Below are 27693 nucleotides of genomic sequence, written 5' to 3'. Positions count from 1 at the left end.
ATAAAATGCAAAGATTGATGTCAGCACTTGGAAACAGATTAGGCAACAGATTAAAAAAACTGTGAGACATAAACTAGGCTCTACCTGTGACTCACTCTTTGCATCTCTTTCTCCTTCTATCTATCATTCTCCACTTGCTATCCATCTAAGAACAAGGCACAATTTGCTATTGCGTCAATCTATTATTTAATTATCCACACTTAACAACTCTTACACCTAATCCAAAATTAAATAATGATGGAAAAATGACACAGAACCAAAACATTGTGATTAATAGTTAAATGAGATAGGCAGGCACAGGCAGGACTCCTTAAAAAAACACACATAAAAAAAATGCCTCAAGAAAAGGGCACTTGGCGCATCCCAGAGAAAAGTGCTCAAGCCCCTTCTATCTGTTGGTCATAGCAGTGACATACCACAATTTAGCCTCTAATGACAAATTTCTTTAAAATTCAGGATAAACTAGTTTATAAAAGGATAACTTAGTGCTTAATGTGTGAACAGAACAGTGTCTAGAACTCAGTGTAATATTTTTCAGTAGTTTAATGTTAGCCTGTATTTGCTGTACACCCAGTGGAAGATGTTAGAGTTTGTATTGTTGATTGTTATTTATGCTTAGAAATGTTTGACCCTTTGATCAGCAACACACACACACACACACACACACACACACACACACACACACACACACACACACACACACACACACACACACACACAGGCAAGGTACTCTTTGTTTGTATGTAGACGTCGTATGTTAATGAACCTATGCATATTCATGTAACCTCAATAAAAGGACAGTGTATGGGAGGACGGACGAGAGCAAATGGGGTCAAGCGAAGGGACGGCGCTCTGTCCGGTCTCTCCCGTGCACGAGTAACATGAAGAACTTTACCTATTTGTGTCTTGCTTAGCAGTGTAATTATATTGTCTTCAACGTTCCAGCGGATGGGTTCAAGCTACAAACCTATCAGAAGAAGATATATATGTATTTTTAGGTTTATGTCAGCTTATGCTTCCTCTTTTTTATTCAAAAAATAATTTACATGTCAACAACTTCCTATAAACCTCTTCAGGGTTACTCATTTGCCTTTTTGTCACATCAGGTGGGCTCCGAATTCTCATTTCGCATAAAATCATTTTAACAGGGACTGAGCAACATGCAAAGGTAGGCTGTTTGGCTGTATTTATGTTAGAGATTTACTTCGTCTCTCTGAATAAATGCTAATATTACAGCTATAATATTGTAGATTTTTGAAACTCTGAATAAAAAATTATTATTCTAATGTGTAAAGATTTAAATTTTGTGAATGCCTATCTCTGTGGTTTTTGGAGGGGTTTAAGCCATGTGTACTTTTTTAAACAAACTGTTCCTTGTGCGTAAATGTTGTGTTATTTATTTTATTACACATATATTGCTGTAAGATAATTAGAATAATATATTTTGAACATGTAAATATAACTCAAATAAGAAGAGAAAACTGTCTACGAAATGTTTATCCTCAAAAAAGAGTAGGATGAAGTATACACTTTTTCTGTTCCTGCCCCCTTATTTCAAATTCCATTATTTACAAGTCAGTATTCAGAATTTGACATAATATAGTCGATACATCAAAATGAGGACAAGTCTTCAATAGAATACAATGAGACAGCTCAATCCCTGAGAGGAAAATTTCTTATATTCTTGCAATTTATTGTTTTTAAATATTCGTGCAAATTTTTGTATTGATGATCATTAACTTCATCTGTACAGGTGTTCCACACACTAAGTCTGTGATATTTTACATTTGTCCTTACCACTGGCTTGCTGAACATAAAGATTCCTCTTGGGTTATTAGTATTTGGCCTTATTTGGAACAAGTTCTGAATATTGTGAGGCAAAGATTTTTTTTCTGCTTTGTACATTGATTGTGCAGTTCTGAGTTTAGCCAAATTCTTAAATTTAAGAATATTACATTTAATAAAAAGTGGATTTGATAGTTTTTTTTTAAGTGGTTTTATTTAAGCGTTACTTCACATCAGGCATCCCATTGCTAATATTATCATTATTAGTGGTGTAGCAGTTGTAGTATAAGGTGTAGAATTAGTATTAATATAATTGGCCTAACGGCCTTTGCCCTAGATGGGTTCAGTCTTGGACACCCCGCCTTTTCTAATCTTTGAAGCTAATATGGCCTCGTGTGTTTCCAATAAAATTAATTTGAACTCTGTTACAATATAGAAATTTGTTTTTGATTACCAATTAATAACAGTAACTTTGATAACTCGTGTCTGCTGTTAAACATGGTCATATAGCAATATGTATATAAAGCAGCAAATAATGTAAATATAAATACAAATATAAATACAATTTAATATGTAAATATTATAACACATCTCACACCTTTGAATGTGACCCATTTCCTCGCTTTTTGTGGAAACGGGAAGTATAGATCAGTGGCGTCAAACTCATTTGATGGGTCAGACCAGTAACACTCCCTTTTCTGTCAGTGTAAGGAAGTTACATACTTAATAATTTGAAATCTGTCAGCATGACTCTACCAGAAAAAGCTCTCGCAGCTCATTGCCCAGACTGTCCCGTTTTTTTGTTGTTGTTTTCTTCCTTTTTTTCACATTCAGGCCTGAGAGATTCAGTTACAATAGAATAGAATAGCATAGAAAACCTTTATTATCCTACTAATGAGAAATTTGGGTGTTACACAGCTCTTATAGCAAGAGGAATATGAAATATAGAAGGAAGACACAAAGTGGTCCTATATACATAAACAACCATTCATGCCAGCAACAGCTGCTGGTAAGAATGACCTGCAGTAGCACTCCTTCCTACGCTGTAGGCAGTGTAGGGACTAACGCGTTATTAACGAACGCGTTACAGTAACTACATTATTATTGTGGTAACGAGCACGGTAACTAGTTATTATGCCAAAATCAGCAACGCGTTTACGCTACAATATTAAAATAAAAGTCTATTCAGCATGAAGAGTGGGTATATACGATTATTTGTCTGTTGTCACTGGGTGGTGCTGAGGTCATATTCTGGGGTCAGCTTGTGTAAAGGAAGAAATACATGAGAAGTTTAATTCTCAAAGCTGAAATAAAATCTAATCCTTCCCCTCCTGACCGGTGCTTCAGGTTCTGAAGTTCTGCTTTTACATTTTTTCAGTCAACAGTTCTGCTGATGCCTGACATGCAATATACAAAAAGACAAAGCTGTCTAGACTAACAGGTTATCCAGGATAATATTTCACCTTTGATATTCAAATCAAAATTATAAAGAAGGAGACTCCTTAAATCCAAATCATTGTAATAAAAAGTGGCAGGAAACATCTTTGGGGTGGCTGTAGCTCAGGAGGTAGAGCAGGTCAGCTGCTGGTTGGTTGGCGGTTCTATCCCTGGCTACCCCTGTTTGCATGCCAAATATCCTTGGGCAAGATACTAACCCCAACTTGCTCTCTGATGCATCCATTGGAGTATGAATGCGGATGAATGATAGTTAGAAAGCACTCACCATAAAACAGTGCTTGTGTGAATGGGTGTGTATGGGGTGAATGTGGCGTGTTGTATAGAGCACTTTGAGTACTCCGGGAGAGTAAAAAAGCGCTATACAAGAACCAGTCCAAACTAGTTCACGCATTTTTTACTTCCAGGCTGGACTACTGTTTTTCATTATTATCAGGATGTCCTAAAAACTTTCTGAAAAGCCTTCAGTTAATCCAAAATGCTGCAGCAAGAGTGCTGACAGGGACTAGAAAGAGAGAGCAGATTTCTCCTGTTTTGGCTTCCCTTCATTGGCTTCCTGTTAAATCCAGAATTGAATTCAAAATCCTGCTCCTCACATACAAGGTCTTAAATAATCAGGCCCCATCTTATCTTAATGACCTTGTAGTACCATATCACCCTATTAGAGCACTTCGCTCTCACACTGCAGGCTTACTTGTTGTTCCTTCCTGTTGAGCCTTCAGTTTTCAGGCCCCTCTTCTGTGGAACCAGCTTCCAGTTTGGATTCGGGAGACAGACACTATCTCTACTTTCAAGATTAGGCTTCAAACTTTCCTTTTTGCTAAAGCATATAGTTAGGGCTGGATCAGGTGACCCTGAATCCTCCCTTAGTCATGCTGCAATAGACGTAGGCTGCCGGGGATTCCCATGATGCATTGAGTTTTTCCTTTCCAGTCACCTTTCTCACTCACTATGTATTAACAGACCTCTCTGCATTGAATCATATCTGTTATTAACCTCTGTCTCTCTTTATCCTGTCTTCCTTCTCCGGTCCCAGCAGATGGCCCCGCCCCTCCCTGAGCCTGGTTCTGCCGGAGGTTTCTTCCTGTTAAAAGGGAGTTTTTCCTTCCCACTGTTGCCAAAGTGCTTGCTCATAGGGGGTCATATGATTGTTGGGTTTTTCTCTGTATCTATTATTATAGGACATACTGAACAATATAAAGCGCCTTGAGGCGACTTTTGTTGTGATTTGGCGCTGTATATATATTTTTTTTATTCCTATTTATTCTATTTATCCCCTTCGTATATTTTATTTATATTTGTCTCTGTATTTATATATATGTGTGTGTGTGTGTGTGTGTGTGTGTATATATATATATATATATATATATAACATTCTGTAACTGTAACTTCTGTCGGTGCAGTGCTTTTGGAAACCGAATTTCCCAGAGGAACCCACCCGAGGGATTAATAAAGTTCTATCTTATCTTATCTCTTAATCTCTATAAATAGAATTGAATTGAATTGACCATATTTGGGAAAACTTTATCAAGGGTTAATCTAACAAAGGTTAGTTTGTCAATTTTCTACTACTTTACCCATATTTTGATTTGACTAGTGTATATTTTGGTAATAATTTTTCATTTGAATTATTATGGACAGGCGAAATGTAACCCGCTCTTGAGTAAGTACACCTCACTCTAGGTTCAGTAGTCAAGTATGAGTGCATGTGATGATAACACACATGTTTTGAGTTAACTCTAAACAATCTTAATGCAACAACAGATAACAATTGCAAGACAGAAATTACAACTGAGGCCTTCACTAAAAAGAAGAGGAACAAGAGAAAACTGTTCTTAATCTCTTGAAATGATGTTTAAAGGGTATTTGGTTAGTTGCAACTCCACCTTTCACTGGTCCTGCCCACCCACTTAAGATCAATGTAAATTAAGTTTGACACCACTGCTCTCTAGCGTTTATACTCGGGAGTTAAAGTGGGCTGGAAGGAGTTCAGGTGTCCGCAAGTTTTGGTTGTGGTACTTAAGAATCTAGCTGGAGATACAGAAGAAGATTCTGTTACACAGTGTGTTGCTAGCTAAAGGTAAAGCTGCTGTATTTCATGGAGAGAGAAAAGAGTGCGAGTTTAATTCATTCAGAGATCCAGAAAGTTGTAGAAAGACAGGACAGGAGAGGGAAAAGACAGGTCAGATTTAAAGATAAGCACTGCTCAGTGACGCTTGATAAACTGCAGGTTGCTGTCAATTGTAAAGACAGTATAAACAGTATAGTGTCAGTGTATAGGGGATGGACATCAACCATGATAGCTTGTGAAACTGCTGACATCCTGCACAAAGAAAAGCTGCTGGCAGATTCTTTGTCCAGGAAAATGCTGTGTAATTATATGACAGATTTTTGGAAAGAGGTGAAAGCTCTCAATAACTGTAAACCATCTCTACCATCAACTGTTGAAGGTGTTTCGGGGGGCAGATAACATTGCAGCATTATGGAGACAGCATTACAGTGCGTTGTTTAACTGTATAAAAAGTGAACCATACGAGGACAATTTTGACATGAGTAATGACACAATAAGTGTAAGGACACATGAAGTATATGAAGCCATTCATAGGTTATCTGATAACAAAGCTTCTGATTTGGATCACATCACTGCAGAACATTTAAAACATGCTAGTTTAAGGCTAGCTCCTCTTCTAGCACTCTGTTTCACTGGGTTTATGATTCATGGCATATTACCAGACTTAATGCTGTGTATTTTACTGGTACCAGTTATGAAGGACAAAGCTGCAAAAGTGAGCTGTTTGGATAATTATAGGCCGATACTTGCCAGTATTTTATCTAAGGTGTTAGAAAGAATCTTGTTTGACAGAATTAGTGTGTTCATCTCTTCTCTGTTTAATCTGTTTGGCTTCAAACCAAAGCACGACACTGACATGTGCATATATGCACTCAAGGAAATAGTCAGTTTGTATAGGGCTAAAAATTCATCTGTCCTCATGTGTTTCATTGATGCCTCTAAGGCTTTTGATCGAGTGAACCACAGAAAACCTTTTGATAAACTGAAGAGATGGGGAGTTCCTCAATACATCGTGAGGATTCTCTCTTACTTGTACGCTCATCAGAACATGCAGGTTAAATGGGGAAGCAGTATTTCTGCCCCCTTTGGTGTCAGCAATGGTGTTAGACAGGGTGGGATTTTATCCCCAATTTATTTATTCTATATGTTGATGATTTGTCCATACAGCTGAGAGCCTGTAACACTGGGTGTATATTAGGTAAAACATTGATAAATCATCTTATGTATGCAGATGACCTGGTTGTTTTTAGTCCAAGCAGTGCTGGGTTACAGGATCTTCTCAATGTCTGTACTGAATATGGTGTGCAATATGACATAAAGTACAATGCTGTTAAAAGTGCTGTTTTGATATGTAGAACTATGTAGTACAGGAGGACATGCAGACGGTTGGTGTGAGAAAGGAGAATGCAGTGTGCCAAACCCTAAAGCAAGCAGTCAAATAATAATAATAATAATAATAATAATAATAATAATTGTTGGTGATGTTTCTCCATCAGTGCTGTTAAGTATTTTTCCAAAGAAAATTATCTGTGTCCTCGTAGACTTTAGACAGTTGTTAGAACCCACAGATTTCACAAAAATGTGTCTCTTAAATTCAAAAGTCTTATGTTTTAGTGCTTCTTAATAACACCTTAATCTCATCAGGCAGTATTTGCTTTGACGGAGGGTGAACTTCTTCCATAACCTAAGCCTATTATTGTTTGTAAAGCACAGATACTGTTTTAAATTAATTCTCTGCACTTCGCAGCATGAAGTGGTGGCTTCTCTTTTGGCTGGTGTTTTTCCTGTCACACCAACCTCCTGCATGTCGTAGTTCACCACCAGTCTGTAGAAACAGACCAGGTTCATCAGGTCAGTTTTCCTGCAGGGGCCAGTGCAACGGTAAGATGCTTTACTATTAATATTTAAGGCTCATGTTTCCATGTGAAACATTCTGTAGAACCTTTAATTAACTCAATGTTGTAAAAATGTGTATATGATTAATTAATTAATTAATTTATTATTACAGGCAGATGCTGTAAGGAAGTTTTAGCCAACATTTTTAAAACCGGAAGCTGTGATGACGCTGTCAAGTAAACACTTTCCTTCTAAATAACTTTTTTTGAGTTTTCTATTTTGAAAAACTGTTAGATTAAATATGTATATAGGAGCAAAATCAAAAGGGTTGAGATGGTAATGTGTTTCAGATGGTTTATGGCAGGGGTGTCAAACTCAATCAGACAAGGGGCCAAAACCCAAAGCACACTTTAGTTCGCAGGCAAACAGGATTTACTGAAGAGATTAAAACTGAAAGTTTTTTCTAACATAAATATGAACAAAAACAGGACAGGATACAATATTCTTTCTTAGAAAATGACTGAAATAACTAAAAAATACATCCTGTCAAATGTATAAAAATTTAAAATATGAAGGTGCTCCAAAAATGAAAATAAAAACAGGTCACTATTGTCCCGTTATACTGCCACTGTATCAGCTCCATTTGAACCTGTAAAAATGCAGTTCCGTCGTCAGCAGCAAATGGGTTGTGATGCAGCTTGAAATTTATTTTCTTTTTCTGGTTTACTTTCCAAAGCACAGTGTGCACTCATAAGTGCAGCTTTACTTGAAACTCCTTCACTGCATCAGCACATCAGTGATCATGCAAGTCTGCAATTGGCAGATTTCCTCATTCTGCTCACAAACTCTTTTCTCTGACTTAGTTTCTGCACCTTTGTAAAATACACCATGTTGCCAAACTTTAAATCTATTTTCCGGGATTTGACCTGCTGGCCTTGACTTTGACACCTTTGGTCTGTGGTGTGTAATTAATGTAAGATTTTTAATCAGAATGTGGCATTCTGATTTTTTTTCTTATCCTTTTCAACAAGTGCCATTAAGGAGCTGCAAGAGATTCTAGAGGAAGAAGAAATAAGCGGGGCCAGTTCATCAATTATTTCTGACACTGTTGTTGCCCTACAGTATAAACCCAATCGTACCTTTAGAGGCCTCGACATTTATGCCAGCGATAATCAGGTGTTTAAAAAATTATTTCATAGTGTAATGTGACAATGATATTTTAAGCTGTTCACAGTTTTTAGCAGCAAAACTGGCAATATCTGTTTTGTTTAAAGTTTTGGTCTTGAAAACTGCTGGGAATGGTTGAGATTGTTTATATCCTATTGATGTCCAAATGTGCATGTATTTTTAGTTACTTTTGTCCTTATTTTCCCTAAGCCACAAAACAGCTTGTTTGATATTGCTTTAGCTATGAAATATCTGAACATGTTCTTTATACTGTAGATTAAACTTTCCTGCTGCTTTGCATTTCGGAGTCTGTGAACCTTAATGACTTTCCTCAAGTTCCAGCAATTTGAGATCATTTGGACTAAAATGGCTGAAGAGTAGTTTTGGATTTCCATTAAATTTATAATGCATGTTTAGATATATGCTAAGTTGAGAATAATGTTACTCTTATTCACATCATCTTCCTGTTTTTGGCACGTTGATGCATATGCAGGTACAACCAGGCCAGTCTCCTCCCAGCAGCAGAGTGAGAGTTCAGCTGCCGAGTGAACTGCAAGCTGGACCAAACAACAAGATTGTGTTCTGCATGATTAAGTGGCCAGAAACATACCAGGTCAGAAATTAAACTCTGTTATACAAAATCTTGAATTTTATACAGACATAGATTTTACACTGTAAATTAAACTACAATCGTTTGTTGATTTAGCTTGTTTTAGCCAAGTATCATTACTAAAAAAAATCTTTTTACATAAGCAAACATTTGGTCCATATTTATTTTATCTTCCAGTCATTTAACATTATTTATTATTAAGAAACTTTTGTCTCACTATCTTGATAACAGACCTTCATCTGAGCACTCAAACCTGCCACCATTCAGCTCAAGTCACATTATTTAAAAACAAACAAACAAAAATATAAGCATATATACATAATTGACCCTTGACTTTAGAGAAGTAAAGCAGGAGACAAATAATAGATTTTTTACTTAGTGCAGACCTCTAGGAAACTAGAATAGCTAAAGTAACATCCACATAAAGGCCCCAAGGTCTCATAGTTTTTTGTAGTAAAACACTGCATTGTAATAAAATCAATTCTACACACATTACATGTCAATTGTTTAAAATTAGCTGCTTATACACCAAAAGTGCTTCAGCCTCAGCTTCATTTGGAAATATATGATAATTATCGGATAGAGTTGCTGGCAGAACAGTAAAGTGATTGCTTTTATGTTCATGTCAGGAAGACAGATGTGTAGATTTTATAAAGATTTATTTGGAACCTGCCGTGCCTCTGCACATCAAACTAGTGACAAAAATATAGCAATTTATTTTGAGTTAACTCGCACAGATATCTTCATGTGGAGAAACAGTTTTAAAACTGCAATGATTATTTACCCTGCTGTGTATTCAAAATACCTTTATGCCATATAATAGCATTTCTCCCAAGCTACAAATATTAATTCATATATGCAGTACATGAAAGCTCCAACACATGTAACAATGTACAAATAACTTTGTGTCCAGTACGTTATTGCCTCCATGATTTAATAAATGGATTGGATGTGTCTCATGAAGGAGCAATAAGTTTGGACTTAACATTGTTCTTTATGGTTTAATGTCTTCATATTTTAAACATAAAAGAATGTTTTGCCACAGGAACAATAAGTGAAATATTGTTAGTCATTTATTTATTTACATTAAATTAGTTTAATTTTATACATTAAAAGACAGCTATGGGAACTGCTCTAATCAGTAAGAGTTAATCAATTTGTTCAACTTTCAAACAGGAAGAGGATGAGTTATATATTTAAACGCAAATGTGCTGAAGGTCTTTAGCAATAATGCACAAAATATAAATGTGGTATATATTAAAGACACTTCTATGTATATTTTTATGTAGAAAAGTTGGTACACCAGGGAAAAATCACTACAACCTTTTAATAAAATGTAAATTACATTAAAATTATTTCATAATAGACAACAAATCTTAAATAAATATTTTCTCAAAAAACAAACTGAGGAATGTGTGTTTTATTGTAGACTGACGTTTATGACAGAAGACTGTTTGGCCTGAGTGTGCAGCGCAAGAGGATATCAGGACTACAGCAGCGTGTCAACATCACCATAAACCTAACCAAGGAAATAAATGTACTTAATGTTGTCATTTACTGCAGATGTGCCTTTTACAATATTATATTATTAAATATATTTTATCTTTTGTTTAGCAAAAGTTAATAAAAAAAAAGTTAGGCATATATAGTATTTAAACATGCAATATTTCTGTGTCACAGGACACCCAAAAACCCTCGTGTCAGTTCATTAACTTCTCACCAAACAGTGAGTAACCAAGCATCACATCTGCCAAGAATAATGTAAAACATTAATATTTTTTTAAATAACCTTCAGTCATTGTTGTTTGTGTTTTGTCTTAAGATCACAAAGCTGATCTGATCTGACTTGGATATAAAAACATCTTATGTATCACTGATCTCTATTTTTGATGTATCAGCTTTTAGTGAGGATGGATGCATTACTCTATGGACTCGTGGTCAGAATAATGTCACCTGTTCCTGTGACCATCTCACATACTTTGCTGTGCTTCTGGTAGGACGGACAATTTTTCATTCTAAAAAAGTGGAATTTCAGGACTTACATGTCTTTAGACTTGAGGGAAACTCGATCAACAAAATATAGACAAACACCTCAGTAATAAAATGGGAAATCTCTTTTAGCAGGTGTGTTGCTAACAATCCAACAAGTTCATGCTGAGTTGGACACAGTTTAGCTATCTGGTTCTGATGCTTTGGTAAAAAGTTGTTGTGTGTAATGGCCAACTTCAGCCTTAACTCACATAGTCAAACTTTCTATTGTAATTCCTTTAAGCAGTTGTCAAATTTTTGAAGAATAACTTCTTGAAGGACATTCAAAGCTCTTTTTGGATGTTGTCTGCCTCTTGCTCCACTCTCTGTCAGGATGATTGGATAATAACGCTTCAATAATGTTGTGGTTTTTTCTTCTCTTCTACTCTTTAACTGTAGTAATAGTATCTTTGGAATCATTTTAATGCTGAAACTGTCAACACATAGTATTGCATGGACAAACAAAATCTGACAGTACCTTTACTGTGTTCATAATTACATCAACTTTGATAAGATTTTCAACACCACTGTGTAAACATAACAGAGCCCCCGCTGTGTTCTACAGACAGCTGCAGACACTCACTGTTGTATCTCTCTCCTGACCTACTCCATATAAAAAAATGTGAACCAAAAAATGTCATTCCTCCATCAGGCATGTTACCAGTGATTTTCAGTACAGTTCTTATGTAATTTAATGTGCATCAGCCTTTTCTGAAGAATTAGAAGCTAAATATAAAGACATGAGGTGTGACTCAAGACTTTCATAGTACTTACTTTACAGTATGTTTAATATATGTTAAAACAAAAAAGATTCATTTATACTGTACAACGTACAACACTCATCTCTTGCCAAAATGTTTCCTCAACTATAGTGTGTTATTAAGAGTGTAGCTGCACTGGGTGTGCCCTGCCTACGTCGTGTGATTCCTGATACTATCACTAGATGCCCCAATGTGAACAAAAGTAATCTTTTTCTGTTACAAATGCTCCCTTTACACCATGACTACAATCTTCATTCTTTTGTTAGTGTCATCTGTTCTCACGCACAGTTCATTGGCTCATTGATTTGTCATTGATTATCTTATCTGTGACTTACTTTTCCTCATCTACATCTTTGTTTTACAACACCTAATTTACTGAAAACTTTCTGAAATAAAAACCGTGTTCAGGGTGTTGTGATTTTAATTTGATATAGCCAAAGACTTGAATGATGAAGAAAAGAAATACTAAAACTGGACAAACAAGACTGTATTTCCCCAATCACGTGTCTGTCTCCTGCTTATTTTATTGTATAGAACTGTACTCTTGCATACACCTCCTCTATTCCTGTTGCTTATTTTTTATTGACTTTACTGCTTCACTGTTTGCGTGTCTTATGTTTAATTTCTACTCACTGACTACTTCTCACAATCAAAATGCTGCAAAATAAAGTGAGTGTGTATTTTCTGCACAGCTGCCTGTTTCTGGCTCTGATACAAATGGCACTGGGTCCCTCTCACCTAAAGACCAGGAGATTTTAACATACATCACTCTGATTGGCTGCAGTCTCTCTCTTTTTGCCCTGGTCATCACTGTTTTGCTCTTCATCACAAATAGGTAATTAATTTAATGACATTCTTCATCCTTTCTGTCTCTGCTTTTGTTATTAGACTCCTCCTATCCCATTGACTATTCAGCATGTACTATCGCCTTCCAGTCCTGACTTTTTTAACACCACAGTCAATTAATAACCTTTTTGTCTTTTTTCTTTGTTTTAATCTTTGTTCCTTATCACATCATACATGTAGATTTGGTCTAATTGTATTCCAAACAGAATAATACTAAAAAAGATGTGACTTACCATGAATCACATCTGCATTTGCCAGAAAGGTCAGAGAAGATGTTTCTATGAAGGTCCACATCAACCTTGTGATTGCCCTGATCCTCCTCAACCTGCACTTCCTGCTAAGTTCCAGGGTGGCAGCAGTGTCCTCCACTGGGGTCTGTTTATACATGGCTCTTGCCCTTCACTACTCCCTGCTGACTACTTTCAGCTGGATGGCTTTGGAGGGATTTCATCTCTACCTTCTCTTAGTCAAAGTCTTCAACATCTACATCAAGAGATACCTGCTCAAACTCAGTGTGGTGGGATGGGGTGAGTGGAATAATTTAGGCATGAAGCTGTTTATCATCATCATCATCATCATCTAAATAACAGTTCTTGTTTTTCAGGTGTTCCTGCAGTCATTGTGTCAGTGGTGGTGATCATAGACAGAGGCTTTTACAGTCCTGTCTCTCTGGACGCATCTAAATCCAACAACACTGATATGTAAGGAAAATATCTCCAAGCATCTAAAATTGAATAAAGAAAATTTAAAATAACAATTCATATTTATTTATTAACTGTTGGTGTACGCATGTACAGTGTAGAGGGAAAAGTGTCATACAAAGGATAGGAATTAAACTCAATTTTACCAAACACTTATTTGCCTATATGGAGAAGTCTCTGGTATATTTCACCACATGCATCTAAATTATCCGTTATACCCACCCCCAAAAAAGTTAATTCTGTTCATCTGAATGTAATGTTTTCAGTAGGAGAAACGTTTCATCACTCATTCAAATGTGGGAAAGGCTGGGGAAACCTGCAGTCAGCTGAGACTGAAGAAGTCACTTGGATGAGTGACGAAAAGTTTCTTGCAATGAAAACACTACGTCCATATGAACAGAATCAAGCTTTTGGGGCGATTTCCCATCCTGGATGATTGGGCATGCATCAATACGCCTGCAATAAGATTTCTATTACAGAAAGTACTTCTTAACTGAAACATGGGTCATCTGAACTCCCTTTCTTTTAGATGCTATATAACCAATGACAAGGTCAAGATGGGGACTACACTGGGACCATTCATCTTGGTGTTCCTCTTTAACATGATCATGTTTGCGGTGACAATCAGACGAGTTTGGACTCTACGCAAAACCACAGAGGTACTGGGCAGTTTTGTGTTGCTATTGTCAACATGTCCTATGAAAGCTTACAAATAACAATAATGAATTAGTCTTATAAACAACTGGTAGTTTTATATAACAAGAAAAATAAAGGCTAACTCTAGTCATCACTATTGTTAATTTTTATTTTACATTAGTCGTTCCTTTTAAAGGATGAACTGTGGGATGGGTTGTCTGTTAGCTTTTAAGACCAAGTAAATTCTCAGAAAAAAATAAAGGAACACTTTTTATTCAGAGTGTAGCATTAAGCCAACTTGATGAAGTAAACTTCTGGGATACTGATCTGGTCAGTTAAGTAGCAGAGGGAGTGTTAATCAGCCTCAGCTGATTTGACGTTAATGAAATAAACAGCGAGAGGTATGGATGCCATTAGATATCAGGATATCCTTGATCCATTGTCAGACCCTAAATTGGATCAGTGGTTTCTTGGTTCCTCCTGGTGCATGACAATTCAAAGACTCATTTGGCAGCTCCTGAAGGAAGAAAGACCTGATACCATTAACTGCCCCCACACCTATCTGACCTAAATTCAATAGAACACCTCTGGGACATTATGTTTTGGTCCATCCGATGGTGCCAGGTTACAGCTTAACTGTCCAGAAGCTCAGTGATGCACTGGTCCAGATCTGTGAGGAGATCCTTAAAGACACCATCCAACATCTCATTTTTTTGCAATGAGATCTGTTGTGTTTTTAAAGTGTTCCTTTAAATCTTTTCAGCACTGTATTGTATTTTGTAGTCATTTATCTAAAAACAAACAAACAAAAAAAAAACATACTTTAGTATTGACTATTTAAACACATTTGTCTTACTGTGTGAGATTGTATATAATCTCCTGTGTCATTCTATATTTGGCAAATCAGTTTGGGCAGAGTAACCGTGACAGAGCCAAGAATGACATTTGTACCCTGCTGGGAGTCATGACTCTGCTCGGCATTACCTGGGGCCTGGTCTTCTTCTCTTTTGGATACCTGACCACTCCTGGCATCTACCTCTTCTGCATCCTGAACTCACTGCAAGGTCTGTATAACCATTTTTATGTTAAGGCAAGGCAAGTTTATTTATATAGCACAATTCAACAACAAGGTGATTCAAAGTGCTTTACAGAGACATTAAATATTCTTGAGGTGGTAGTAAGCTGACTTTGTTATTGTCTTAATGTGTTTTTCTAAGTTTAGGTCTGCATCCATCACTACACCTAAATTTCTTGCCTGGTTTGTGGTTTTTAGATGTATAGATTGAAGTTCTCTGGTGACCTGTAATTGTTTTTCTTTGGCACCAAAGATTATTACTTCAGTTTTATTTTTGTTTAGCTGGAGAAAATTGTGGCACAACCAGACATTAATTTCCTCAATGCATTTACCAAGAGCCTGTACAGGGCCTCGGTCTCCTGGTGACATTGTGATATATAGTTGTGTGTCATCTGCATAGCTATGATAGTTTATTTTGTTGTTCTTTATAATCTGTGCCAGTGGGAGCATGTACATGTTAAACAGAAGGGGTCCCAAGATGGAACCTTGGGGAACTCCACATGTGATACTTGTCTGCTCAGATATGAAGTTACCTATTGATACAAAGTATTTCCTGTTTTGCAAGTATATTTTGAACCAGTTTAGTACAGTCCTGAAAGACCTGCCCAGTTCTCCAGTCGTTTGAGTAATATGTTGTGGTCAACAGTATCAAATGCTGCACTGAGATCCAGCAAAACAAAGACTGACATTTTCCCACTGTCTGTATTCAGACATATGTCATTAAACACTTTGGTCAGAGCGGTTTCAGTGCTGTGGTTCTGTCTAAAACATGACTGGAAGGCATCATATCAGTTATTCTGTGTCAAGAAGTAATTGAGCTTTTGAGAAACTCCTTTTTCAATGATCTTACTTAAAAATGGGAGATTTGAGATCGGCCTGTAGTTGTTCATTCATGTCTTGTCAAGATTGTCCGTTTTCAGTTTACCTGACACCTGACATTAAAGAAAGGTGGACGAGCTGTAACAGGTCTGACTCCAAAGCCTTTGAGACCTTTTTGAAAGAAACGTGTTGGCAGGACATCTAAACAGCAAGAGGAGTTCAGTTGACCTAAGATGTCCTCCAGGTCTTTGCTGTTAATAGGGTGAAACTGTTTCATGGTGTTTAAACAGTTTTTCGGTGGGCACAGTACACATCCTGAATCTGCTGTTGATGAACCAATTGCTTGTCTAATCTTTTGGATTTTGTCTGTGAAGAATTTGGCAAGGTCATTGCAGGCCATGGTCGAATGAAATTCAGCTGCCACTCACACAGGAGGGTTTGTTGGCCTGTCAACTGTAGCAGATAAGACCCGCGCATTATGACTGTTTTTGGTAATGATGTCAGAGAAGTAAAATCAATTAAGATCAATTCTGTCATGATTTTAGAGCTATTGTATGTCACAAGTTTCTGTGTGGCCCCCGCATGGGAAATGAAGTAATGCAGGTGGCCAGGTCATTTACAATAATTAAAAAATATATTATTTCATAGTGATTCGAGGTTTTGGAAAGTCACAGAATATTTTCAAATTTTAAAAATAGACTAAAGAATTCATAGGCTTCTAAATGTCTACTGTATAATATTGTTTGCACTGCATTTCTGAGAGAAGCATATTACGTTTAAGGGAAAGCACTTTCTATTATACATGGAAAATAAATCCATTTAGCTCTCTCATGGTGAAAAACCCATGCTTCTGTTTATAGTTGCTAGTGTTGTATTCATCATGGTTATCTTGTGTCCCCTGTGTTTACTGTGTTAATTTCTGCCACCCTCTGTGTACTCATCCTTTTATTTCAGGAACCCTGTATTTAGTTTAGTCATGTTTCTGTATTTTCCATGGTTAGTTATCTCACTTCCTGTTTTATTTTAGAGTTTGTGTTCCTTGTTTGTAGTCATGAGTTTTACTTCCCTTGTGTTGTCTGATCATCCTGTTCAGCCATGTCTTGTTCTCCCCACCTCTCTTCGCTCCTCAAATCAACCTTCGGTATATATATTGTCACTGTCTACATGGATCCTTTTCAAAAAGCACCTGTTTCTGTTACTTGCTTCCCAGTGTTTTTGTTCTTCCTTTCTTTGCTCCTGCATCTCTCCTTGGCTTTATGTTCTAGTTAGTGTGTTTTTAAATCTGTAGACTTCAGTTTCCCTTTGTACTCATGTTAGTCAGCCTGTGGTGTTTTTGCATTGTACATGTACAATGACAATGAAGGTATATTCTATTCTATTCTATTCTATTCTATTCTATTCTATTCTACAACAACAACAACAACAACAATCTTTATTTATAGAGCACATTTAAAAGCCTTGGGCATACCAAAGTGCTTTACATAGAACAATAAAAAGGTTCAAACATTAATAACGAAAAAATAAAAATAACGAGTTATGTTCACAGATAAAAGCCACCAATAAGAATGACTACAGCACATGGGTAATAGCAAGATAAAAGCTGTAGCACCATAATAAAAGACACCAATAGAAAGATAGGAGGGAATAAATACATGAGGTCAATAGGTCACAGCAACCAAGCAAACAAACCAAACCAAACCAAACAAACAAACAAACCAGCAATTAAAAGGTGGAGAAGGCAAGTCTAAAAAAATATGTTTTAAGCTGTGATTTAAAAGAATGAATAGAATCAGATGCCCGGATGCCAATCGGGAGATTGTTCCACAGCACAGGTGCGACAAAAGCAAACGATCGATCACCTCTAGTCTTAAGTCGAGATCTGGGCTGAGCCAGCAGTAACTGTGACGATGACCTTAAAGCCCTAGCAGGAGCATAAGGGTTTAAAAGATCTTTAAGATAGCTGGGTGCAGTGTTGTTAGTAATTTTAAAAGTAAACAACAAAATTTTAAATTGAATACGATATTTGACAGGCAACCAGTGCAAATCGGCAAGGACAGGGGTAATGTGGGCAAACTTGCTGGTTTTAGTTAGAATGCGAGCTGCAGCATTCTGAACTGTCTGTAGTCTATGTAAAAGGGAAGAGTGGAGACCACAATAGAGTGAATTACAATAGTCTAGCCTCGACGTTACAAAGGCGTGGATGAGCTTTTCTAGATCTTTATACGGGATATAGCGCCTAGCCTTAGAGATAAGGCGAAGCTGGTAAAAGCTAGATCTGACAACAGCAGACACTTGTTTGTCAAGTGAAAAAGAGCTGTCAAAAAAGACACCCAGATTCCTGACAGTATCAGAGAGAGAGCTACTAAGAAAACCAAAGGCATCCCGGAGTTTGGCACGAAGGGCATTACTACCAAAAATCATAATCTCAGTTTTCTTATCATTAAGGATAAGAGTATTCGCCAACAACCACTTCCTGACCTCAGTCATGCAATCTCGGAGGTTATTCAGAGACAGAGCCAGATCGCCGTTTAGCTCAAAATAGCTGGATATCATCTGCATAATAGTGATAAGCAATATGGTATTTCTCAAAGATGGCACTTAAAGGAAGCATGTATAATGAGAAGAGGGTAGGGCCCAGCACAGATCCCTGGGGGACACCACAGCAAACAGGTACAGCCGAAGAAGAGGATGTAGCCAGATGTACCGTAGAGAGCCGATTGGAGAGATAGGATTTAAACCAGTCCAGGGCAGCGCCCTTAATGCCTACAGTGTGCTCTAGTCTCGCTAATAGGATATTATGATCAACCATGTCATTTATATTATTCTCATCAAGGTAGGTCTGCAGTTGGAGCAGAACCACCTTCTCAAGTATTTTAGCCAGAAAGGGAAGCTTAGAAATTGGTCTAAAATTGGCAAAATCACTAAGCTCAAGGTTACTTTTTTTTAGAACAGGTTGGATTATGGCATGCTTGAGAGCTGAAGGTACATAGCCAGAGAGCAAGGAGAAGTTCAATATGGACAATAAACAAGGTCCAATTACACTGAAACAATCCTTGACAATACGGGATGGGAGAGCATCATGTACACAGTTAGTATTGTTCAACTTATCAATTAGACGCTTCAGAGTGGAGAGGGAAACGGGTTCAAATTGATAAAAAGTGGCCGAAAAATCAGGGGTAGACATACAATCAGTCACCAGAGGAAGAGTAGATCTAAGGGATAAAACTTTATCTAAAAAATAGTTTGAGAATTTTCCACAAAGACCCGGGGAAGACAGCAGTGGCATAGAGGGACGGGGGTTCACCACAGAGTTAAAGATTTTAAATAGAATACGTGGATTATCACCATTAGTTGAAATAATTTTAGAGAGAAACGCCGCTTTAGCCGTTCTGGCAGCAGTTTGGAACTTCGAGCGGCTAATACGCAAAATATCATAAGAAGACTGAAGTCTATCACTCCTCCATTTCCTCTCATCACGCCGACATATACGTCGTAGAGCGCGAACAGAATCATTTAACCAGCATTGTGAGTAAGTACGAGGGCGTTTCATTTTGATAGGTGCAACAATGTTAAGAATCGAGGAACAGGTGTTTAAAAGAGTATTTGTAGAGTTCTCAAGTGTGAGTGGGGTAGAACAATCCAGCATACTAAGCGGGGAGTTAACAAAAGACGTAGTAAAATTGACCACAGTATCGGCATTAATAGTACGCGTAGGATAAAAAGGAGAGTTTAGGTATTGTCCAGTATCACCCAGGTCTACATCGAAGATGACCGGGGAATGATCAGAGAGACCAGTATTCCTAATTTCCTTAATGCAAATGGTATTTAGGCGGACGATAAACCACGACACACAAAGTGGTCCGAGAGCCAGTCAGTTCCAATAGCTGAACTTCAAAACTGGAATAGGTTGGAGAGGATAGCAGGCGTGCATCATGTTTATTTTTGAAAACCAAGGCTAAGCCACCACCTCTACCAGTTAGCCTAGGTGAGCTAAAGAAGGCACAGTCAGGAGGTAGAAGCTCAGAGAAGGAGATAAACTCACCCGGAGAAGTCCAGGTCTCCGTTAGGAATAGGACATCCAGTCCCGAGGTGAGAAAAAAGTCATTTAGGAGGAAGGCCTTATTTGAAAGAGACCTAACATTAAATAAGGCCAACCGAGTCCGGGGGGCCAGGACCTTAGAAGTAGCCCGTCGCAAGGAACACAGGTTCTTATGTTGAACACCGCGGCCAGACGGTGTTATCCAAGGTCGGGCAGAGTGGTAAGCCACTGGGCGAGCAGAGTAGGTTTGAGAGCCGACTGAGCAAATCCAACGGTGGGTTAGCAATCTAGCCGCAAAGCGGCTGCTGAGATAGTGGAAGAAACGGGATAGCTCACGGCTTGTAGAAGGGTAGTCCACAGCCATGGCTCTGAGATAAGCCTTAACGCGGACACGGACGCCACTCCTCCTACCCCGTTTCCTGAGGCGTTTCCTACGGAGCATGGAGAGAGGAGGATAGGTCACATAGGTAGGGAAGACAGGCATCAGGGGGATAGCGGCACCGGCGGTCCCAGGGCAGTCAGGTCGTTGAGAACAGGAAAACCGAAGATTCAGGAGCGTGTCTCTGTCATAAGTTAATAGTGTACAATCACCTAGAGAACATAAAACCAAAGATAAAACAACGAGAAGTACAACGCCAAGGCGGAGACGTGGTCGAAGACGGTCAGCCATGCACACCGGCGCCATCTTGCTTTTGATGTAATGACGTTTAATAGAATTCTATTCTATTCTATTAAACTATTCTATTAAATGAATGACTTACTTTAAGTTTCAATCAATCTGTCTCCAAGCGTCTGCGTTTTGGTCCTTCACAACTTACAATCTGCACATCCTGCAGATTCTGACACACAGATGAATTACTACTTTCATTTTCAAATGTGCGTACTCATTGCATCTCCTGTACACAGTCTAAACATTTACTTCTCTCCCTCTCTCATGCTTGTTCCATGCAGGTTTCTTCATCTTCCTGTGGTTTATGATGTCACTGAGAAAGGCTAAAACTGCAGTTACTAAGACAAGCAATGAAACACGAAGCACCAGCACCTAGCTTACACACAACTACCAATACCCCGAGAAGTTCCTTTGTGTGTGCTGTTGGAATGTTTAATGCTATATTAACTTGGAAACATTGTTGTATACATGAGTTCAAGAAGAAATTGTATCAGATAAGAGATCAGCTGACACTAAAAAAATGTATGTGAATGTATTAAGTGTGAAGATTTTAACAGCTCAAATTTAGTTTGAAGTTTTCTTTTTATTGCAATAGACAGAGTTTTTGTGGCAAGCAGTTTATCTTATTGTTAGAGGATAGATCACCTGTCTCTTTTTACACTCGCTTTCAGAGATCAGAGGCAAAACAACATAAAATTGATATTTTGTCGCATTTTCACCAGTCTGCACATTAGATCTTAGTTTTAAATGAAACTCACCTGGCATTAGTTTAGTATTTTAAGAGGCTGTTATGTTGATTTATTGCACACACAGTATTTTGCTTTATTGTAATTGAACTGGTCTGAAAATTATTTTATATTAAAGCACATTGTGAATCACTAAAGGCTGTGGTGTTAGTAATAACAGTAATAGCTGTCTTATTACCTTCACCCTATGGACATTTACGAGTTACGGGAATTCTAAAGTGAAAATCTCAGTTTTGTTCAGTATCATTATCATATGGTAACTCATAGTTTAAAAATAAAAAGTGTACTAATTTAATGTTTACAACAAAGAATGTCAGAAAAAAACAGCGGTACCCTGCATATAGGTAGAGAACCCTTTAAAAAGTGTATTTTGGGTAAACAGTGGTCATATCACCACGTGGAACCGGTGGCTGCTCAGAGACACTTACAACATGAAAGGTTTCTTATTTACCCACACTTTGATAGCGTACGGTTACTGTACGTTAGTGAAAGACTATCTCTCCACACCATCACATATTCCATATGTACGGGGTACGACTCCCCTTGGTCGTGGCACAAGGATATTTACTTAAGACACTCCGGCACGCCCGGCTACACCCCACAGCTCATGTATAAAACAGCTGTGCAGACTTGACACCGGTGATAGTTTGATCAGAGGGCGTGTTCGAGCAGCCTGACAGTGGAGAGATAGTTTCTCACTAAAAGAACCAAAGCTACACAGTAATCGTATGTTCTCTAGCATATCAAGACTATCTCTCCACACCGTTACATATGTACGGGGTAACTCTGTAAGACACCCCGCGATGAGACAGTACAACCGAACCGCCGAGAGTGAAGGGTGCAATAAACTATTGACAAAGTACCCATAAGCAGACCACCCCGGTCAGGGATTCGCCAGACGCGAAGGCCAAGCAGGGGGATTGGAGGCAGCAGTCTGCAGATGCTAGACTGGCCCGAACTGGTTGTGCAGGATGCAGGACCTCAAGTGATCAGCCGCTCAAGGTCAGCCCGGGAACCACGAGGCAGACCACCAGGGAGCGCAGCACACCGGGCTGCCAAGTACGATCCTGCAACATGCAGGCAATGCCAGACAAAGAGTTGGCGCTACAGGCTGAAGAACTCTTACTCACCACAGCGAGTGTAAGCCGCAAAGCGGGCAGCAGGCCAGGGGGGCACAGCCTATAGTAGCAGGTCAAGCTAGGGATGAGACCTGTCCATCCACAGAGCCGAAGCCGCCCAGTGCTGTTGACAGACAAGGAGGGGACCTGCTGAAGTGGAGGGCTGAGCAAGGCAATGACCCAAAGGTCCACCCCCAGCACTGTCACTACGTGCTGTCCGCAGACAGATGAGCCTCAAGAGTGAACTCGAACAAGATACTCAAGCTCAGTCACAAAGTCCCAGCTCCCTGAGTGGGCCTGTGCTGGACGGTAAGGCCGTGACACAAAGGCAATGCACCAAACAGGGAGCCAGCGTTGCAGGCTGGAGAGCTCTCACTCACTAGCTGAAGTGTCAGACACAGCGCGGTCTGACAAGCGTGTAAACCCGCAGAATCGGTTAGCATGCCAGAAAACAGGGGCGGTCGGCTAGGACAAGCCCTTGTGCACGCTCTCCAAAGGATCTCAAGCTGGAGCCTGGGGTGCCCAGGGTCCAAACCTTGAATCCCAGGAGCGCAGTGAGGAGGAAGGTAACTCACCGAGCCACTGAGTGGGGACCCTACTGGCTTCGCAACCCTGCAAGAAGCGATCAAATGCTTTCAGGAAACCAAGCACGGTCTCCCCCAGTTCCAAGCATCAGCTTCTCTAGCCAGCACAGCATGCTCTGGGTATGTGGTACTTTGTTAATAGTCTTTTATTTATTGTCTTAATTTTCCTGTTTTTATTGTAAAGCACTTTGGTGTACCGCTGATCTTTTAAACATGCTATACAAATACAGTTGTAATGTATTGTAAAGTTGTATGCCCCTTTGGACACGTCTAACCCCAACAACACTGCAATGTAAGGAAAGCATTTGCAATCATGTAAAATGTAAAATAATAATTCACATGTATTTATTAACTGTTGGTATATGAATGAGAGGTTCTCTACATTTGCATTTTTCAACTGAAAAAGTATCATAAAAGGGACAAGTAGGAAACCCCATTTCACCAAGCATCTAATTTGCTAAAATTGAGACACTGAGCAGTTTCTGGTATATTTTACTACATGTACCTTAATCATCTGCAATAACATTTCTGTTACAGAATGAACTTTTTAATTTCACAGTGTGAGAGACTGAAACATGTATTATGTGCACTCCCTTTCTTTTAGATGCTATATAACCAATAACAATGGGGACTACAGTGGGACTGTTCAGCTTGGTGTTCCTCTTTAATATGATCATGTTTGGGGTGACAATCAGACGTGTTTGGATTCTACACAAAAGTACAGAGGTACTGAGCAGTTTTGTGTTGCTATTGTCAACATGTCCTATGAAAGCTAAAAAAAACCCCCAAAAAAACCCAATAAGAAATTATTCTTATTAACAGCTGGTAGTTTTATATAACAGGAAATATTAAGACTGTCTCTAGTCACCCTTACTGTTTATTATTATTTAATATTTATAGCTTCTTTTTAAAGAAACGACTGTATGATGGGTTGTCTGTTAGCTTTTCTGACTAAATAAAGGATTAAAGGAACCCTCCTTATCACAATGTAGCATCAAGCCAACTTGATTTAAATGAACCTCTGGGATATCGAGCTGGTCAGTTAACTACTAGAGAGAGTGGTTAACCACTTTCAGCTGCTTTCATGTTAATGAAATTAACAACAAATTGACTGCTATTAGTTATCAGGATGAAATCCTAGTCTCCATTGTCAGACCCTAAACTGGATCAGTGTGTCCTGAGTTCCTTGTGGTGCATGACAATGTCTGGCATCATGTAGGGAGAAAATGCAAGCAGTACCTGAAGGATGCAGAATTTGATACCACTGACTGGCCCATACTTGTCTGACCTAAAAATTAAAGGAACAACAATCTGATGCTCCCAGGAGCTCAGTAATGCCCTGGTCAAGATCTGGGAGGAGATCCCCCCCAGGAAAGTATCCATCATCTGATTAGTATTAGGCCCCAACATTGTCAGGCATACATGCAAGCAGATGGGGGCCTAAAAACTACTAAGAACCATTTAAAGTTAGTGCAATTAAATTTTTGCAAAATGGACTACCCTCTGACATAATTTTTTTGCTTTCATCTTTGGGTTCTCTGTGAATTCAGACTTCGATAGTTTAATCATTTTAATTTCTTTCAAACTATGTCTCATGATTTCATTAATAACACATTAACCATTCCATATCAGTATTGCTTTTTTTTGCCATTGACATCTGTTGTGTTCCTTTAATTCTTTTGAGCAGTGTATTATATTGTATTGTCATTTACTAAAAGCATATACTTAAATTCATAGACAAACACATTTCTCTAACTGTGCTAGTTTGTATCTAATCATATTTGTTATTTTACATTTGACAAATCAGTTTGGGCAGAGTAACCGTGATAGAGCCAAGAAAGACATTTGTACCCTGCTGGGAGTCATGACTCTGCTCGGTATTACCTGGGGCCTGGTCTTCTTCTCTTTTGGATACCTGAGCACTGCTGGTCTCTACCTCTTCTGCATCCTGAACTCACTGCAAGGTCTGTTGGCCTCTCTGGGTTTTTATTACTGGATTTTTAGTAACACTGTTTATCTGCATCTGAAACTCAGTTTTTAAAGCCTTACGATGTAACTACAGTCCAATGGCTCATGGTTTGCCAGACACAAAATATTTGAACTGGTCAAAAAGGAATCACTCCGAGGCTAACAAACATATGAATGGGTACATGAAGGTGAAAATCATACATTTTTCATAGCAAGTAATCCAAACCATCCAGCAGTGTATTAATGACTAACCTCGTGTTTGAGACGAATCATCTCAGGTGTTCTCCTGACTAATGTTTGGTCTTTTTTCAGCATCTTGTTCCTGCCATTCGATTGTATTTGTCTTTGCCCTCTCTTAGCGTTCTCTTAGTTAGCATTCATCCTCCTGCTTCACTGTGTTTATATTATCCTAACCATAGCTCTGTAGCTAGCCATCACGTAGCACACCATGATATACCAGCTAGCTCAACTTCATTAACCCTACAAATGTTGCTGCTGTTTAGTTTCTTTCCTTCATTTATGTCCAAAGTGACATCAGAGCTGTACGTTTTAATTTTTCAGAAATCTCTCAGTCAGAACAGTCTATATCATCTTTAAATGGAAACTAGAGAGCTAACTTTCTGCTAACTTCCAACTCCATTAAACTTTATAAATCCTGTTTTTTATACACATCTCAGAGTTAAATGACATTGTTAAAACAGCCACACTTATCATTTCATTAAAGATAAATAGACAGTTTTTAACTCTCAGTGATGCTGCAGTGTTTTTTGAGTTTGGAAACTCAAAAGGAGTTTGGACCCGGAAACAGATAATAAAGATTAGATAAGATAACCTTTATTAGTCCCACACGTGGGAAATTTGTTTTGTGACACCAGGAAGTGGACAGTGCAAAAGTTATATAGCAAAAATTAGATTACAATAAAAATAAAATACTGTACACAACTGTACAGAATAGAATAAAATAAAATACTATATGCAGTAGAATAATAGAATAAAATATACAATATGATAAAAATAGAATACAAATGCTGTATACATCCATCCATTCACTTCCGCTTATCCTTTTCAGGGTCGCGGGGGGCGCTGGAGCCTATCCCAGCTGTCATAGGGCGAGAGGCAGGGTACACCCCGGACAGGTCGCCAGTCTGTCGCAGGGCCAACACATAGGGACAGACAACCATTCACACTCACATTCACTCGCACATTCACACCTAGTGACAATTTGGATTATCCAATTAACCTATCCCCACAAGCTGCATGTCTTTGGACGGTGGGAGGAAGCCGGAGTACCCGGAGAGAACCCACGCAAACACGGGGAGAACATGCAAACTCCATACAGAAAGACCCCGGCCTGATGGTGGCATTGAACTCAGGACCTTCTTGCTGTGCGGCAACAGTGCTAACCACCGTGCCACCGTGCTGTATACAACTGAGTAAAAATATAACTTTTTCAGAAAAAGAGTATTGCACTTAGTGTTATTGCACATGTGTGGATGTGTGTGTTTGATCAGTTGGAGTCTTTGTTGTGGAGTCTGACAGCAGTGAGGAGGAAAGACCTGTGAAATCTCTCTGTCCCACACCGTGGGTGCCGCAGCCACTGAAGGAGCTGCTCAGTGATGTCAGAGTCTCCTGCATGGGGTGGGAGATGTTGTCCATCAGGGATGACAGCTTCCACCATTCTCCTGTCACTCACCACCTCCACTGGGTCCAGAGGGCATCCTAGAACAGAGCTGGCCCTTCTGATCAGCCTCGAACTTAGGAGGGGGATAATATTGTTTCCAATGCATTTCTGTTTAAGGGAAAGAACTTTCTATTATACATGGTGCTTGAGTTTTTTATGAGAGAGAAAACAAATATGCTCAAATGATAAGTTTTCACAATTTATTATTAACCGGTTAGACCGGTTCAAATTAGTTTGACATGGCACCATGGAGTATGTCAAATGTTCCCCACTGTGTACCCTTCCTTCTATTTCAGGCATCTTGTATTTAGTTCATTCATATGTCTCTGTTTTCTCTAGTTAGTTATCTCACTTTCTGTGTTATTTTAGAGTTTGTGTTCCTTGTTTGTTGTCTTGATTCTTCTTCCCTCGTCAAAGTAGATGCTTCTGTTCCTCTCTTCTCAGTGTTTTTTTTGTTTGTTTGCTCCTCCCTAGTCTTGCGTCTCTCTTCAGCTTCATGCTTAGCTAGTGTGTGTTTTTAAATTCTAGATTTTTAGACTTCACTTTCCTTTTGTACTCACTCAAAAAATGACTCACTTTAGGTTTAACGCACTCTGTCTCCACATGCTTGTATTTTGGTCCTTCACAACCTACAATCTGCACATTCTGCAGATTCTGACACACAGATGAATTACTACTTTCATTTTCAAGTGTGCGTACTCATTGCATCTCCTGTATACAGTCTAAACTGTTTTTTCTCTTGCTCTTTCTTGTGCCATGCAGGTTTCTTCATCTTCCTGTGGTTTATGATGTCACTGAAAAAGGCTAAAACTGCAGTTACTAAGACAAGCAATGAAACACGAAGCACCAGCACCTAGCTTACACACAACTATGTGCTTCTGACATATTTTTTGTCCTTGTCTCAGTTCAATATCTCAATATAGGGTGGAGAGCCACCCTATCCCTAACATCACAACAACCCGCTACAAGTCCTCGTTCTCAAGCATCCATGAATCTTGTCTTCCTCTTTTCCTCTTACCTGGCAGCTTCATATTCAGCCTCTTTTTTCCAACATATCCACTACCTCTCCTCTGCACATGTCAAAACCATCTCAACCT

The 27693-nt window shown here is 38.7% G+C and overlaps 1 protein-coding gene across 1 annotated transcript; it reads left to right on the top strand.

The window, feature by feature from the left end:
- The first annotated feature begins 1066 nt into the window (after nucleotides 1-1066).
- On the top strand, nucleotides 1067-21382 carry LOC113013167 (adhesion G-protein coupled receptor G2-like). Its single transcript, XM_080300532.1, has 14 exons — nucleotides 1067-1168; nucleotides 7059-7192; nucleotides 7320-7383; nucleotides 8179-8323; nucleotides 8808-8927; nucleotides 10354-10461; nucleotides 10605-10650; nucleotides 10823-10917; nucleotides 12406-12548; nucleotides 12818-13086; nucleotides 13164-13260; nucleotides 13790-13919; nucleotides 14804-14960; nucleotides 20781-21382. The coding sequence occupies exons 1-14, from the start codon at nucleotides 1161-1163 to the stop codon at nucleotides 20873-20875; spliced, it is 1611 nt and encodes a 536-aa protein (XP_080156658.1). The 5' UTR covers nucleotides 1067-1160; the 3' UTR covers nucleotides 20876-21382.
- Nucleotides 21383-27693: the final 6311 nt, after the last annotated feature.

Source organism: Astatotilapia calliptera, chromosome 1, assembly GCF_964374335.1.
Source record: "Astatotilapia calliptera chromosome 1, fAstCal68.1, whole genome shotgun sequence".
NCBI classification, from domain to species: domain Eukaryota; kingdom Metazoa; phylum Chordata; class Actinopteri; order Cichliformes; family Cichlidae; genus Astatotilapia; species Astatotilapia calliptera.
Note: the sequence above shows the minus strand (reverse complement) of the source record. Positions and strands in the feature narration are given on the sequence as shown.